We start from the raw sequence: 14,986 nt of genomic DNA on the forward strand, positions 1-14,986 counted from the left end.
CGGAAATACCACAATATTACGAGTTTACACTTTAAATACGATTTATTGTGAAATTGCGCAAAAATATCGTACGATTATGTGTAAATCTCGAAATATATCGGAGAGTGCGTGAAATTCTCCCCATCGGCCTCGAACTACATCGCACCTCCGATGTGATATCATTCCTCACCATAGCTTTACATCGAAGTCACCTTTATAAACTATTTCTCACATCGGAATTTACGCATTTACGCAGTTTCCGATGGCGGGATGCTCTAATTAATACAGATCATTTTTCGAATTATAACTCCGTAAACACGGATCGATTAAAATTTTCAGGGTACGGACTTTTTTTAAAAAATATTTGCATCAGTATTTGCCATGTTTGCCATAAACGTTGAAATGAAAACAAAGAATTTTTCAAACTAGTTTTTATTTCTATTTCCATTTCCATTTAAATGGAAGAAATATAACAATATTATAAACTTTAACGGACCAATCCGCTAATTGTAACAATCCGAATATTTCAGGGAGGAATGCCATTCTCAACTGTGGAGATGTTATTGAGTTTGTTAGATTGTTCAGTGATGATTTCAGAGGAACTTTATCTCATAAAGAGGGGAGTAGATTGTTTTCATCTCCAATATCACAGTTTTTGTGATAATAAAGAAGTAAGGCTAAGAATTTCTTTTAGTCAAAGAAACACCCTTGGGACAAAAGATACACCCTTACCATACAATATTTATTGTAGAAGTAACACAATTTTGTTGGGTTGACACAAAATTTTGTAGACTTCTACATCCTGAACCCACTCGCTCTCTAACTTTGTCCTGATAATTTTTGGGATTCAGATAACTTCAGTTAAAAAGTTTATCACTGGAAGTTAACTGAAAAAAAAAACAGCCTAATTTAAATGTTAAATTTTTTTTTTTAACATTTAAAATCTATGTATGTAATAAGAATGTACAAGAAATCAATATAAAACAAGAAAGATTTTTTTCTTGTAATATTGATTTAAACACTCTACTGCTTAAAATAGTGCATAGTAACATTATTTTACAATTAAGCATAGACCTAACTATACTTAACAGTTTAAGATCTATAAATCAGTAAGGTTTGGGAATTACTTGGATGTCTACAAAATCAGTAACAGTTTGATCTACTTTTTCCTTTCGAGGCCGTCTTTGAACCGGTAGGGGATTGCTTTTAATGGTATCATCAACATCTTCATCGATCTAAATAACAGGGACCTAAATTCATGCCTGTTTTATGACTTTCGAGAGTAACTTATGACCTTTTTAAAATGATCGTAATTTTGGAAATGAAAATAATTTTTTTTGTTATCTTTCAACTTATAACTAAATTCATTTTTAACATACAGACATGATATGGAAAAAGATTTTTAAAATGACACAAAAAATTTACTAGTTTATACCACGGTATTTTAAAGTTTATCCTGACTCCATCTGAGGCAATTTTTTTCATTTTCAGGTAAATTTTTTGCTATATGGGGTTAATCCATAAGGTAATCAATTTGTAGATCTAAGCGGAAGCGCTCTAAGTGGAAAAAAGCGCTTGAAGTTAGAGCACTTTGTTTCATTGTCTAAATGGGTACCTGTGGCTTTCTTACAAATTAATGCATTAAAGTCTTTTGAACTTATTCTAGTCACGTTCTTCTATTATTGTAAATAAAACCTTGTGAACTATGCGTTTTATAACTTTACGATAAAAATATGTAAACAAAGATGGCTTCAAAGAAATGCTCTGAAAGCAACTTGGCCACTACAAATTTTAAAAATTCCCCTGATAGCTTAAATAATAGCGATGAGGACCCGGAAGAAGATTATTTTCACGGGGATAAAATTAAAAAGAAGTTCTTATCCGCCTGGAACAATGTAAAATATGGTAAGAAAACCTTGCTTTAGTACATAAACTAACATCAGTTTATCTAAGTTGATGTTGCTCTAATTAACATTATAGAGATAAGATCTTTTTACTGCATATAATGTTAATTAATAAATGTTACAACGATTTTCAGGGTTTAATGTTCCTTACAAACCGTCATTTGACGATGATACTGAAATTTGGTTACTTGGTAAACGTTACTGTTCTAAAGATAATGGTAAGTTGTTAATGTTATTGTCACTATTGTTAGTTTTATAACTACTGCTACTACTAGTACCACTATTATTATTATTATTATTATTATTATTAATATTATTATTATTATTATTATTATTATTATTATTATTATTATTATTATTATTATTATTATTATTATTATTAATATTATTATTATTATTATTGGTATTATTATTGTTATTATTATTATTGTTATTATTATTATTGTTATTATTATTATTGTTATTATTATTATTATTATTGTTATTATTATTATTTTTATTATTATTATTATTATTATTGTTGTTATCATCATCATCATCATCATCATCATCATCATCATCATCATCATCATCATCATCATCATCATCATCATCATCATCATCATCATCATCATCATCATCATCATCATCATCATCATCATCATCATCATCATCATCATTATTATTGTTGTTGCTGTTGCTGTTGTTGTTATTGTTGTTGTTGTTGTTGTTGTTGTTGTTGTTGTTGTTGTTGTTGTTGTTGTTGTTATTATTATTATTATTATTATTATTATTATCATTATTATTATTATTAAAATTTAACCTATAGTTGATCTAGTGATATTTTCCTATGAAAATGAATCATCCCATTTTTAAAGGGGTGATTATGAAAGTGAATTAACCTTATCTAAGTGAACTACCACTTTGATAGGCAAAAATGAAGTCTTTTTTCATGAACTGCTTTTTGTTTTTTATGTTTCTTTCTATATCAATAAAATAAGTTTCATTTCTTTTTGAGATATTGTAATGTGTTATACTGTCAGTAAAGTTGTTGTTATGCAAAAAGAATACTTTTTATGTCTACAAAAATAAACAGTTAAACATAAAGGGTGACTTGTGCTTATTGGCTTTAATAATTGCAGATCCAGACTTGTCAATGCTGGAAATGATGCTTCCTTTATATTAAGTATCATAATGGTAGTAATGTATGCTATTTATGCTGTTTTCTTAATTGGTAAGTCACAGGAAATATTTGAGGGATGAAAGTTACAAGGCTAAGCAAAATTTGCAAAAGTTGTTTTATCATCATAAGACTCACAAAATGATAACAAAAAACTTCAGCTGTTGGTACTCTTTCTTGGGCTTAAAGTTTGGGTCAAAACAAGACTTCCATTAGCTAAACTCAAAAATATAATTACTAAATTTGAGAGTTTGTTAAATTACTGAAACTTTTGTCCCAATGAATATCCAGACAAGCAGAACTTTTTATTGACTTATTGTTTGAAAATTCTTATAGTAACTGCATGCATCTATAGAGATCAAAAAAGATTTACTGTTTTTGATTGATCTAAAGTTAAAAGGAATTAGATCAAAAGTGGTGTGAATATCAATTCAGCTGAAAGAGAAAAAAGAAAATCTTTAATAGTGCTTAAAGAGTCAAAATAATGACTCAAAGAAGAGAAGAGAAAGTACAGTATAAACTAAATATACTCTTTTTTTTAAAATGTTTCAATATTAGGAAATTAAAGTGCATAATTTTCTATTTTACTATACATTCTAAATAATTTATGCGAAACTTATGTTTAGAAAATGGCAAATGCGTTGATAATTTTTTTGAAGATTTTTCTTCTCTAATATATTTGACTTATCGGAAACATTTCTCACAACTTGCAAACTCTAACTTGACATCTGATAGTGGTTGGGGCTGTATGCTACGAACTGGGCAAATGTTGCTAGCAAATGCCCTTCTTATTCACATGTTAAAAGAAGGTATTAAAAGTGAAATTTTAAAAATTTTGTTTCTTGATTTATTTATTACATTAAGTAACGTTTTTATAATTATGCTTAAAATTGTTTTTGATTTTATTTTTAAACATTCTTAATAGCACTTATTGACGTGTATAAAAATAATTTTGAAAATTTTGTTCAACATGTTTCAATGTGTGGGTAAGTTGATAATAAAGCTGATGAATTGAGGTTAACTAAAAGAATATTTCTTTAAGTTGAGCTTTTCCCATCTAATATTTTTTTTTAAACCTGAATGATGTTTCTACCTAATCTATAGTAATCAAAAAAATGTTGTTGACAGATTTAAAACACTCAGCTTTTTTTATAAATATGTTGGTAGATCTTTTGTGATATCAATTGTTACTTTATTTTAATTGAATGTCTTGTGGTTTCACCAATGTACATAACATTAAAATTAGCACAAATGAATATATTAATGACTTTTGATATCAGTTCATGAGGTTTTTTTAGTGGAGAATTAATCAAGTTTTAAATGAATTGAAAGTTATTTTAATATATAAGATTTTGGAATATGTTTTATATAAAAACTATTTTGCTCATAATTATGTTGTGCTTATGTAAAGTAATTTTCTTACAAACATGCTCTAACTATGTAGGGTAATCTTATATAACTAGGCTTAATGTTTTCTTTGTTCAAGTTTTTTTTTTAATTTCTTTTTCAGTTTTTTATCTGCTTGTCAATTTGAAGAATTATTTAGTAGAGTTTAAAACCAAATTAATTTTTGTGTTGTTAGTTTTATAAACTCTGTCAGTAATAGTTTTTATCTTATATTGTATTAAAAAATAGATAGTACTAAAGATAGTTTAAAAAAAAATTAATTGCTTAAGACAACCTTAAAGCTATTCAAATCACATTGTTGAAAATCCTTATAAAAAAAGTGTTTTTTTGATGGACTATATAAGACTTTTGACATTATTTTTTAGATGTTTCAGTCTCGTAGTTTTTAAAAATACTTTAATTCTAAATCAATTGCTTTGTTTAAAGTGAAAGTGTGTTTTTTTAGTTCTTCAGCAAACTTTTCTGTAATTTGTTTATTCTTAAAAAAATTTTTTGGAGCTCATTAAGGAATTTAACCAGATTTTATTTATATGATCTAGTTGAAGAAAATATAGGTTGAAATTTTAGATTATCAACAGAATTAAGTTTTTGATATGTGTAACTTATATTAGAACTTATTTTCTTTTTCTTTATCAGTTTCTTATGTTTTTAATAGCTATGTGTAACCTATATTTGATAGTTCTGTAACTTAAAAAATAATGTTTTAGTACCTATGAAAAATTTAACAACCATAATTTTTATGTTTTTAAAATTTTTTTGTGTCATTAGGACTTCTAGTAAATAATGAATTATGAAACAGAAAAACCAAGTCCTTTTTATTAAATCATTTTACTAATGCCAATTGCTTTTGAAAAATCAAAATTTGTCTGATCATTAAGGAAATAAAAAGCAAGATTATAAACTAACTTGTACATCATAACAATCTAATTTACTAATCAAAATACTTAATTCTAATTAAAAAACATGTTAATAACATGACTTAACTTTGGCAGCAGCTTGATTTACAATACCCTGATCCATAATATATGGTTTATTATTTTAACAAACACTAAATTATGAAAAAGAATATCATAGAGCTTTTATTTCTTCTTTTGTTGTTGTTGTTGTTTTACTTATTTTATTTGTCAAGGTTTCATCAGTAATGTATTAACATTATAGGTTGGAGAACATCTGATAGAAAAAATCATGAACAAAACTTTATTTACAGAATGGTAAGCATATGAAGGCAATCTGTAATAAATTTATCCAGTATAACAACAGACTCTATTGTTGTTATTTATTTAGATCATTCGCTTTTTTAATGATGAAAGCAATGACAAAAGTCCTTTCTCTCTTCATGAACTTGTACGAATTGGAAGTATTTCCATAGGCAAGAAGCCAGGTGACTGGTATGGACCTACATCTGTTGCTCACATTTTGAGGTAAAGTTTCTATAATTTTGTATACCAGGGACTAATTTGGAGAATTTCAGTGTTGATGATTTGATAGTAAAAGTCTAAAAAAATTTTGATCTGTTAAGCTCTGTTAAACAGTTTGTATAGTAAAAATATAAGGTGGGGAGGGGGGGGGATGGGAAAAGGTTACAAAACAAGGGAGTTGAGATATTTTCTAACAGTTTTCAGTTAAAAAAAAACTTTAACATTCACAAATATTTCTAAAAGCATTTTGAGCCAAAATCACAGTTAAATAAATTGCTGAGCTGAATATGTTTATACCAACTTTATATGCTGCATGTGTGTGTAATTATTTATTTCTTTTTTTATGGTCTCTATTGACTACTTTTTTGGGAGGTCTAGCACCAGCACCATATTTCATTTATTGAAGTATAATGATCATCATATATTTAGCAGTTTTGCAAGTAAAATTAAAAGGGAAGAAACTATTAATGGGTACTTTTTAAAAGGTGTAATAATAACTTTTTCAAATTCATACCAAAATAGATTAGCTAAGTAGCAACATGCTTTTTTTAATTTAATTTTTTTAATTCAAGTTCTTTAAAAAAAGCTTAAGTGTGCAAAGAACTTTAAAACCAAGATATTGTAATCCTAATACAAGCTTATTCTAGAATATACAAAACATTTATAATGGAAGCTGAGAAATTTTAAAAAAGTTCAATGACTCAACACTTTGATGGGGGAAAAACAAAAATGAACCCTATATTTTTTTGTATGTTGTTATGAAGTTTGTTAGGGTGCACTAAACCTTCAATAATGGAGTACCATTAATATTATTTCAGGGAATCAAAGTATCCCAGCATAGCAATCTCTGTGTTGAGATAATTAATAAAATTGCACAGGATTTTGAGTGTAAGACACTTGAAAAGCTTGTTTTAAAATTCATTTTATCTGACAAATTTTTAAATAACATTATACTGTTTATTTTGTAGATTGTATTTGTTTTACCACTTTGATTGTTATTATGATAATGTTGAGTGAAGATAGCTGTTTTTTAATTTTTTTTTTTGTGGGGAATGGTTTAGGGAGAAGAAGCTAAATGAATTTTTGTTGTTGATATTTTTACCATCAATTTTATTATGCAGGACTATTGATTTATACAGTTGTGAAAAAGTTAACCCTAAATTTCTACTGATAGTTTTTAGTATGTTTTGTTTTAGAGCTGCTGTTAACTCAACATCACATCCTGATCTTGAAACATTTCGGGTTTATGTTGCACATGATTGCACTGGTAAAAACCATACTAAATATTTTTTAAGATGCTTTTACTTTCCTTAAATTAACTTTTGATTTCCAGCTTTTTTCTTAAATTAAGTAAAATCAATGTATTCATATTATCAAGACAATAAAATGTTGATTTTGATAATTTACTGTTTACCATTTTCTTGGTGAGACTTTACTTAGCTGTGTAAGGTCACATACAGGATTACAGTAGCATGTGAAATTTGTGAACAATTTTTTCAGTTTTTGTTTGATAGACTTTTTTCTTTGTCTGTTTGAATTGAAACTTTTACAAAAGTTGACTTGCACCATAATTCATTTTTTGTGCAAATAAAATTTATTATTTATTTCAAAACATTTATAAAAATTGTAAATGTTGTTGTACAAAAGCTTGGGAACAACTTGAAAGCATATCAGACAGTTGGTTTAAATTTCAGTTTTACAATACTAAAAACTTCAAAATTTACTTGCAACAACATAATGAACTTAATAGTTGCGTATTTGACATTTGTGTGTTTGAGCTTCAAAGTTAAAATTGAGCTTTAAATGTTTAGGCTAAATGTTTTACTCTTTACAACTAATTGAATAAAAGTTTAAAAAATAAAGCAGGAATATTTAGTTTATATATAGTATTGTTGTAATCATAATTTCAGATTTGAAATCCTTTAAATTTTTTTTTTTTTTTTCAAATTGCTCTTTTTTTTTTTGTGAAAACTTGTTTTGCTAAACTTTTTTTTTTAAACAAAATTTGTTCAAAGTTTAGCAATAGAAGTATGTCATGGCATTCAAATACATTAAAAAAACAACTATACAAAGCAGATTTTTAGTTGTAATTTTAAATAATTTAGCTTGTGCTGTTATTTTTACTGTTTTCATTAAAATTACCTGTTGAATTCACTCTCTGTGTTCATACTTGTAATGCTTGTTTAAAAAATTTTGCAACAAAGTATCCATTTGAAAAAAAGGAAAAATTTTCACACAATATAAAATGTATTTTTATTGAAAATTAAGTCAATGATTAAGGAAATAATGTTCTCTATTTGTATGTCAAGCAACAGAAGAGATTTGTCTTTAGCTTTTTCATATCAAAAAAAAGTTAAAACAGCCTAAAAGTTATCATTGAAATCTTCCCAAATTTTGATAGAATATTAATTTCTTCTGTATTTTCAACAATATTTATGTTTTCAACGTTTTACACATATACCTTCAAATAATTATGAAGAATTCTGCCCATATTGTCCAGGAGTGAACCCTATGAGATAACCCTATGATATCTTAAATGAGTGGAATCTTAAAGGACATCCTAGTACTCCTTATGAATGGAGTAATTGGATGACTGAAGGTTGCTAAGGAAGTTTTCAAATACAGATGTGTAAGGAATACTTTTCAATACAAGGTTATTTCATGGCTGGTTATGTTGTTAAATATTTCTCAAAAAAATTTTCTGATTAATCTTGACATAATGTAAGAAATTTAGGAATCAGCTACCTAAAGACTTCACTTAGCATTTCACTTATCAACTGTAATAATTAATGGGCTTTTCACTTATCAACTGTAATAATTAAAGTCATTGGTAAATATATTAATGCACTTCGCTATCTGCTTAATGAGACCTAATTATTGCAAAGTTGTAAAATACTATTTAAATTAAGGCAGCGGCACATATGCTCAAATAATAAATGTTAAAAAATTTTTAAAAAAAACTAAAACATTAGACTTGATGAATATTTTTGTGTGCTGTACAGTTTGGATGCTAAAATCCTTTAAATTAAGTGCAATAAGTTTAAGTTAAAACTCCCTTAAACCTCTATTTTCTAGTGTACATAAAAGATGTAATTTCAATCTCTACCAAATGTAAAAACTCTACAAATCAGGTATGTCCAGAGAAGTCCTGGCGATCAATGCTAATATTAGTTCCCATCCGTCTAGGCAGTGATGGATTAAATCCAATATACATCCCTTGTTTAAAGGTATGGTCTATAATATTTTAGGCTCTCAAAATAATATTTCTTTCATTTGTGTAGTTCAAAGTTATTTCAAAAGTTGGTTTTCTTTCTATGTTATTTCTGGAATCATTTTTTCCTTTAACATTAAGGGATTATTGACATTGGACTGTTGTGTTGGTATTGTAGGAGGTCGACCAAAACACTCATTATACTTTGTAGGGTTTCAAGGTTCCCTCATTATTTTATTTTTTGTTTCTATGATTGCTCTTTTATGGTTGATTTTTTTTTTTAACAAAATAATTTACAAAGATAATATAAGTGTATGTTGATGTTAATTTTCTTTATATAGTTTGTAAATTATTACATATCTGAACTGCGCGTAGTTTAAACAAATCTTTATTGGTAACCTAAATTTCACTACAAAAGTAATTTTCTGATTACAAGTTTATAGCTCTTTCACATGTTTATAGAAAACTTTAAAATATTTGCATTCTTGATTTATCTTGTGTATATGTACAAAGATTTGTTTTCCTTGATGCAAAGAAAATTAAACAGAACCTCAAAAAGCACCAACATGCAGTAAAAAGTTGAAAATGTATATAAACAGATAAATAATTGTAACATTTGGGTCCTAGCAAGTGGATCAACAAATTTATCTAAGTTAGGTTTTTCATAATGATAATAAACTACTACATGATTTACATTTTTTAAATAAAGTATTTATCTAACTTTTTTTCTTTAAAAGGGATGAAGTTGATTAATCTCGACCCTCATTATTTGCAAGAATATGTTGATATGACAACTACAGACTTCCCAGTTGAGGTATATTTTAAGGAATGAAAGTTATGCAAAAAGAGCTTTGCACATTTTAAAAGAAGGCAGTGGTTTCAAAAATGTTTTAGGTTTGTAATGAACTTCACAAAAATTCATAACATTCAATGGCTATGCAAAATGTCGAGCAATTAATCGGTGGTTATTCAATTTCTGATGTTAATTTCTGACATCAATTTCTGATATTAATTTACCGTTCTGTAAATTTCACTCTCAAGTTTTTTTTATTTATACTCTTAACAGAGTTTTCATTGTCAATACCCAAAGAAAGTTGCGTTTCAAAAGATGGATCCTTCTTGTGCTGTAGGTTTCTATTGTCGAACAAGAGAAGATTTCGATTTATTTTGCATAGAAGCAGTTAAGGTAAGTTTTTTCTCTGTTTTGTCGAAAATTGAATATGAATATTTCACAAATTATTACTTTAAAACGTTTTAGAGGTTAAAGCCCCCTATGCAGCGCACTGAATATCCAATGTTTATATTTGACAACGGTTCTTGTTCCACCAATGATGAAGTTGATGCACTTTTAGTGAAAGCTCCAATGCGCGATCAAACGGTTGAGATTTCTTACAACAGAACAAAAAAGTCTAAGAATAAAACAAAAAGCAAAGAGGTTGTTGAGGAATACGTTTTAGTTGAATAACAATGCGAAATATTTATTAATAGCGTTGAGTAGTAGAAAATGCGTTATTCGCTGCATCTAACATCAAACACCAAATTTGCCGTCGTCCTGGTAGTGTATTCTCATCTATAGCATAACATCTTCTGAACCTTCTAGCTTATTCCTATAATAGCATTATTTGATAGTGATGGCGATGCGAAGGAAGCAAGTTGCAATAAAAAAACTCTTTTTCTAAAATATGGAATGCAATTTTTGATTGGAAAAGAAAAAAAATTGATTTGAGTAATAAACGGAGAAAAAATAATGCGGTCCTTTACAACTTTAACGTTGTTTCAAATTACGGAACAATATTTTATGAAAAAGAAAAATCTAACTATATATATATATGAAATGGGAGTTATATAGTCTATTGTTGGAGTGTAGAATAATTATTGAGCCATTTAATAAACTGGTTTGATAATTTTTTTTCGTTTTTTGTTTTTTTTTTTAGTTGATTTAAGATAGGCACTAACTGCTGGTTGGTTGTTATTTATTTTTTCACTTCCTTGTTGTTCATTTTTTCTACTTTTTTTTAACTTAGTTTTTTCTTTTAAAGATTCCTTTTTTATGTCAAAAACATTTTTTTGGTTCATTCAATTGTAAATATTAATTTAACGTAAATATAATTTTCAAATACTTTTTTAGAATTTTAAAGTACGGCTGGTCGCGTTTTTTTAGAGAAAACTTGTGGACCATGTTGTAAATCTTTATTCGGCTGTTAATACCTCCAGCTGTAGAAAATTTTCAATATTATAAAAAAATTACAGCTGAAAGTTCTCTACAGCCGTATCTCTACTTTTGCATCAGATTTTTGACAAGATTTGTTGAAGACAAAACAATTTTCTTCAAAACAAAGTTCTGTAAAAACAATTTCTAGATAATACCTTTTAGATTTTTCACACGGAGCAAACGCATTTTTTGCTTTGCGTCCAATCAATTCAGTAACCTGCTCTATTTGCTCTAATGTGAGGTTCACCATCTTATTTGTTTTAAAAACTTCAACTTGAAGTCCGTTTACATGACATAATTCAATACATTATAATGTATTGAATTATGTCATGTAAACGGACACATACGGACAATACATTATAATGTATTGAATTATTTCTTGTAATTAGTAATGCATTAGGTAATTTAGTTTTTGTTTACACACGTTGCGCAGATACTGAAAACATTTTGAGCTCTATGAATTTTAAGTTTTTCATTTTTTGGCTGAAAACTGCAATTCTAAGATTTATTTTTTAACATTTTAACATTACTTTCTAACTAAAGTTTCATTACACCGAAAGTCGAATTTCGGCTGACGACAGAATATTTTCAGTTGTAGTCTCGGCTGAAGTGTTATTACAACATGGTCCCTTGCTTAAAACCAGATCAAGGAATTATTGACAAAATGGCAGCGGTTTTATTTTATTGTAACTAAAATTTGTAAGAACACTGGGACGTGCGTCAGCAGAAATTCAAAAAATTTTAAATTTGATAAGTTTTTTATCATGAAGTTTTTATTTCTCTCTTTAAGAATCAAATTTTGAGTTACATGATGTACGGATGTGAAAGAGAAAATTTTATATGGATAAAAGTTATAAGAATGACTTTTTAATTAGCTAACTACACTGTTAAAAAAATATCGCGTTTTCTACGGAAAATTTCCGGCAGCTACGATGACAACTTCCCGTTATTTTACGGAAAAACCCATCACATGTAAACGGAAATTCTGTAAATAAACGGATATTTCCGTTTAAATACAATGGGTTTTTTCCGTTTATTTCCGTTAAATAACGGGAGGTTTTGTCATCGTAGCTGCCGGAAATTTTCCGCATATAAACTGAAATTTCCGTTGAAAATCAATGCGTTTTCCCCGTTAAACAACAGAAAGGTTGTGGCAACTCAACTGCCGTATAGTTTTCGTAAATGAAAGGAATGTTGTTCATATGAAAATTTAAAAAGTGAACATTTTAAATGTAAAATAGATTGAATGTTATCGAAAATATTATCTAAAACAAATCATTTTTGATTTACAATAAAATATTAAATTTTCCGTGATTAAATAATCAATTTGTAAATAAACAACTTCAAATAAAAAAAAAAAAAAATAGTTAATAAAGTATTAGTACATAATAATATAATTATATTACATAATCCTATATAAATGTACAGTGGGGTGCAAAAAAAAAGCCACACTCAATTTTTTAATAAAAAAAAAGCAATAAAAAATGTCTCAAACTCATATAATAAAAGTGATATAAGACAATTTTGATAGAAATGCTTTTGACATTATTCTATATTGCATATAATAAAAAGAAATTAGGATTTGTGAAGTATTTTTCAAGTTTTAGTTGTATAAGTACTTAATTGGCCACACTTTGTTTTTTATGACTTCTGCGCATCTAGAAGGCATACTATCTACATGCCTTTTTAATAAGTCATTTGGCAAAGCATTCCAACCAACAAGAAGAGTTTGGAACAGTTTATCTTCATTTGTTGCCCTACGATCTTTCAACTTTTTATCCAATATAGACTATAGGTTTTCAATTGGATTTAAATCAGGAGACTGTGCTGGCCAAGACATAACTGGTATCAATTTAGATTCTAGATATCTCTTATTCAACCGTGCTGTATGTTTGGGATCGTTATCCTGTTGAAAGATGTAGTCACCATTAGGAAAAAATTCTTTTATACTTGGTCCAAGTTGATTAACTAAGATTTTGTGATACAAATGCTGGTCCATGGTGTCTTTCACCTGGTAAAGTTGTCCAACTTTGTGTGCACTAAAACAACCCCACACATTGACCTTTTTGTCATGTTTAATGGTTGCGTTTCATGTTTGGGGGTTGAATTTTCCCCAATTAATTTCCAACAGTGAGGTCGACCATTATAAAACAAGATGAAAGGAGACCCGTCGCTCCAAATAACTTTAGCCTATTGTTCACATGTCCAATCTTTGTGCTCAATGCACCACTTTAATCTTTTTTTGCGATTGATTTCACTAACAAATGGTTTTTTTATTTACTTTCCAGAAAAAAATTCACCTGATACTTTTATTCGATGAGATATTATCCACTTTGAGATATTAGTAAGGTTCAAATCTAGTTTTATCTCACTACATGTGATTTTACAATCTTTTTTGACAACATTAAGAATGTAGCGATCTTCCTTTTTTGAAGTTTTAGGTTTTCTCCCTGATCCAATAGAGCTTTCAGTTGTACCATTTTGTTTATATTTCTTCACCAATCTGCTAATAGTGGAGTTTAAAACGCTCTACATAGCTTCTATGAGACTCTCCTTGGTCAGCAGCTTCAATAATTCGTCCAATTTCTATATCCGTTTGCTGTTTTCTAAAATATTAAATGTGCCCATATTATTCTGTATCTCTAATGATTTTTGTTATATAAATATTAGTTTATATATATGCATACCTCTTCTTTCCTGAATTTTTCACTGCCACATCCAATTTTTTTTGTTTTGCTTGATTATACAATTTATACTTGAAATCAAGAAAAAATATCAGTGTGGCTTTTTTTTGCACCCCACAGTACATAAAAATTTATTTTTATCTAATAAATATATATTAGTTTCGTAAAATATAAATAAATCAACTCAAATGCAAAAAAATATAGTATTTCCTTTCTTATCCATTTCGAATCAACTAAAAATAAAAATGCATAAGTTTTTGAGTAAGGAAACATTTTAATATTTAATAAAGTAATAAATTTAAAAAAAAACTCATTGTGTGCAATGATTGATTACTTTAAAGTTGTTACTCTATATGACTGATTTAGCGAAGGCCAATTTTTTACCATTGTTGGTGCCAGTACTAAATTAGATTTAAATTAAAATTAGAAAATTAGATTTTTTTATATTATTAAGTAAATAAAAATCTTTAGAACTTCTTTGAAATCAAATTCTAATAATCAATTACTAAATTTACCTACCAAATAATACGATGATTTTTTGAGCAGCAGATAAATTAAGAAAAAGTTTAAAACTCTATTTCAACTCTAATAACAATTATTCATTCTAATAAACATTTTAACAATCTAAATGTTCTTTTCTAATCTTTAATAAAAATTTATTTTGATTTATTATAAAACAATTTAAAAAATAAAATTTTAAATTTTTTATACTAAGTTATTTTACTTATTTTATATACCATTGTTATATATTATAATATAATGAAAAATGAATATTTTATAACAGAAAATTAATAACTTTAACCCATCTGGTCCTAAATCATCGCTAAAAAAAAAACTAAATTTATGAAATAACATTTCATTATTCTAAGAATGTTTGAAAATTAACTTTTTCTTGCTTAAGCTAAAAATTGTTACAAAACCACTATATCTCTCTTTATTACTAATATTTTTGCTAAACACAAAATAATTAAAAATAATTAATTTAATATCCCTGGAGTTGATAATACATCAG

At 27.3% G+C, this 14,986-nt stretch overlaps 1 protein-coding gene and 1 long non-coding RNA gene across 4 annotated transcripts; one reads left to right on the top strand and one right to left on the bottom strand.

Moving 5' to 3' along the window:
• The first annotated feature begins 1,546 nt into the window (after positions 1 to 1,546).
• On the top strand, positions 1,547 to 11,197 carry LOC145192614 (cysteine protease ATG4D-like). Of its 3 annotated transcripts, none has more exons than XM_090100373.1 (11): positions 1,547 to 1,884; positions 2,018 to 2,101; positions 3,669 to 3,851; positions 5,608 to 5,660; positions 5,734 to 5,870; positions 7,064 to 7,134; positions 8,943 to 9,094; positions 9,220 to 9,298; positions 9,816 to 9,892; positions 10,145 to 10,264; positions 10,337 to 11,197. In XM_090100373.1, the coding sequence occupies exons 1-11, from the start codon at positions 1,725 to 1,727 to the stop codon at positions 10,541 to 10,543; spliced, it is 1,323 nt and encodes a 440-aa protein (XP_089956499.1). In that variant the 5' UTR covers positions 1,547 to 1,724; the 3' UTR covers positions 10,544 to 11,197. The 3 variants fall into 3 exon arrangements, 2 of the variants coding, with proteins under 2 accessions (XP_089956499.1, XP_089956505.1); XR_016456388.1 differs by having other exon boundaries at positions 1,564 to 1,884; positions 9,220 to 9,285; XM_090100379.1 differs by lacking the exons at positions 8,943 to 9,094; positions 9,220 to 9,298 and having other exon boundaries at positions 1,564 to 1,884.
• Positions 11,198 to 12,338: 1,141 nt separating this feature from the next.
• Positions 12,339 to 14,590, bottom strand: LOC149894618 (uncharacterized). Its single transcript, XR_016449343.1, has 3 exons — positions 14,309 to 14,590; positions 13,978 to 14,207; positions 12,339 to 13,896 (listed from the first exon to the last, which is right to left on the bottom strand). It is a non-coding gene; the product is annotated as an uncharacterized LOC149894618 (long non-coding RNA).
• Between the last annotated feature and the right edge of the window lie 396 nt (positions 14,591 to 14,986).

This window comes from Hydra viridissima, unplaced genomic scaffold (genome assembly GCF_058129835.1).
Source record: "Hydra viridissima isolate aposymbiotic clone 2 unplaced genomic scaffold, HvirCarnegie_v1 scaffold_1, whole genome shotgun sequence".
Lineage (NCBI taxonomy): Eukaryota > Metazoa > Cnidaria > Hydrozoa > Anthoathecata > Hydridae > Hydra > Hydra viridissima.

Excerpts from the sequence above, each read along its gene's own strand:
- LOC145192614 (XM_090100373.1), top strand. The coding sequence starts at position 1,725 with ATGGCTTCAAAGAAATGCTCTGAAAGCAACTTGGCCACTACAAATTTT. Across the intron at positions 9,095-9,219 it reads TATACATCCCTTGTTTAAAG|GGATTATTGACATTGGACTG; the intron begins GTATGGTCTATA and ends TTTAACATTAAG. Across the intron at positions 9,299-9,815 it reads ATACTTTGTAGGGTTTCAAG|GGATGAAGTTGATTAATCTC; the intron begins GTTCCCTCATTA and ends TTTCTTTAAAAG.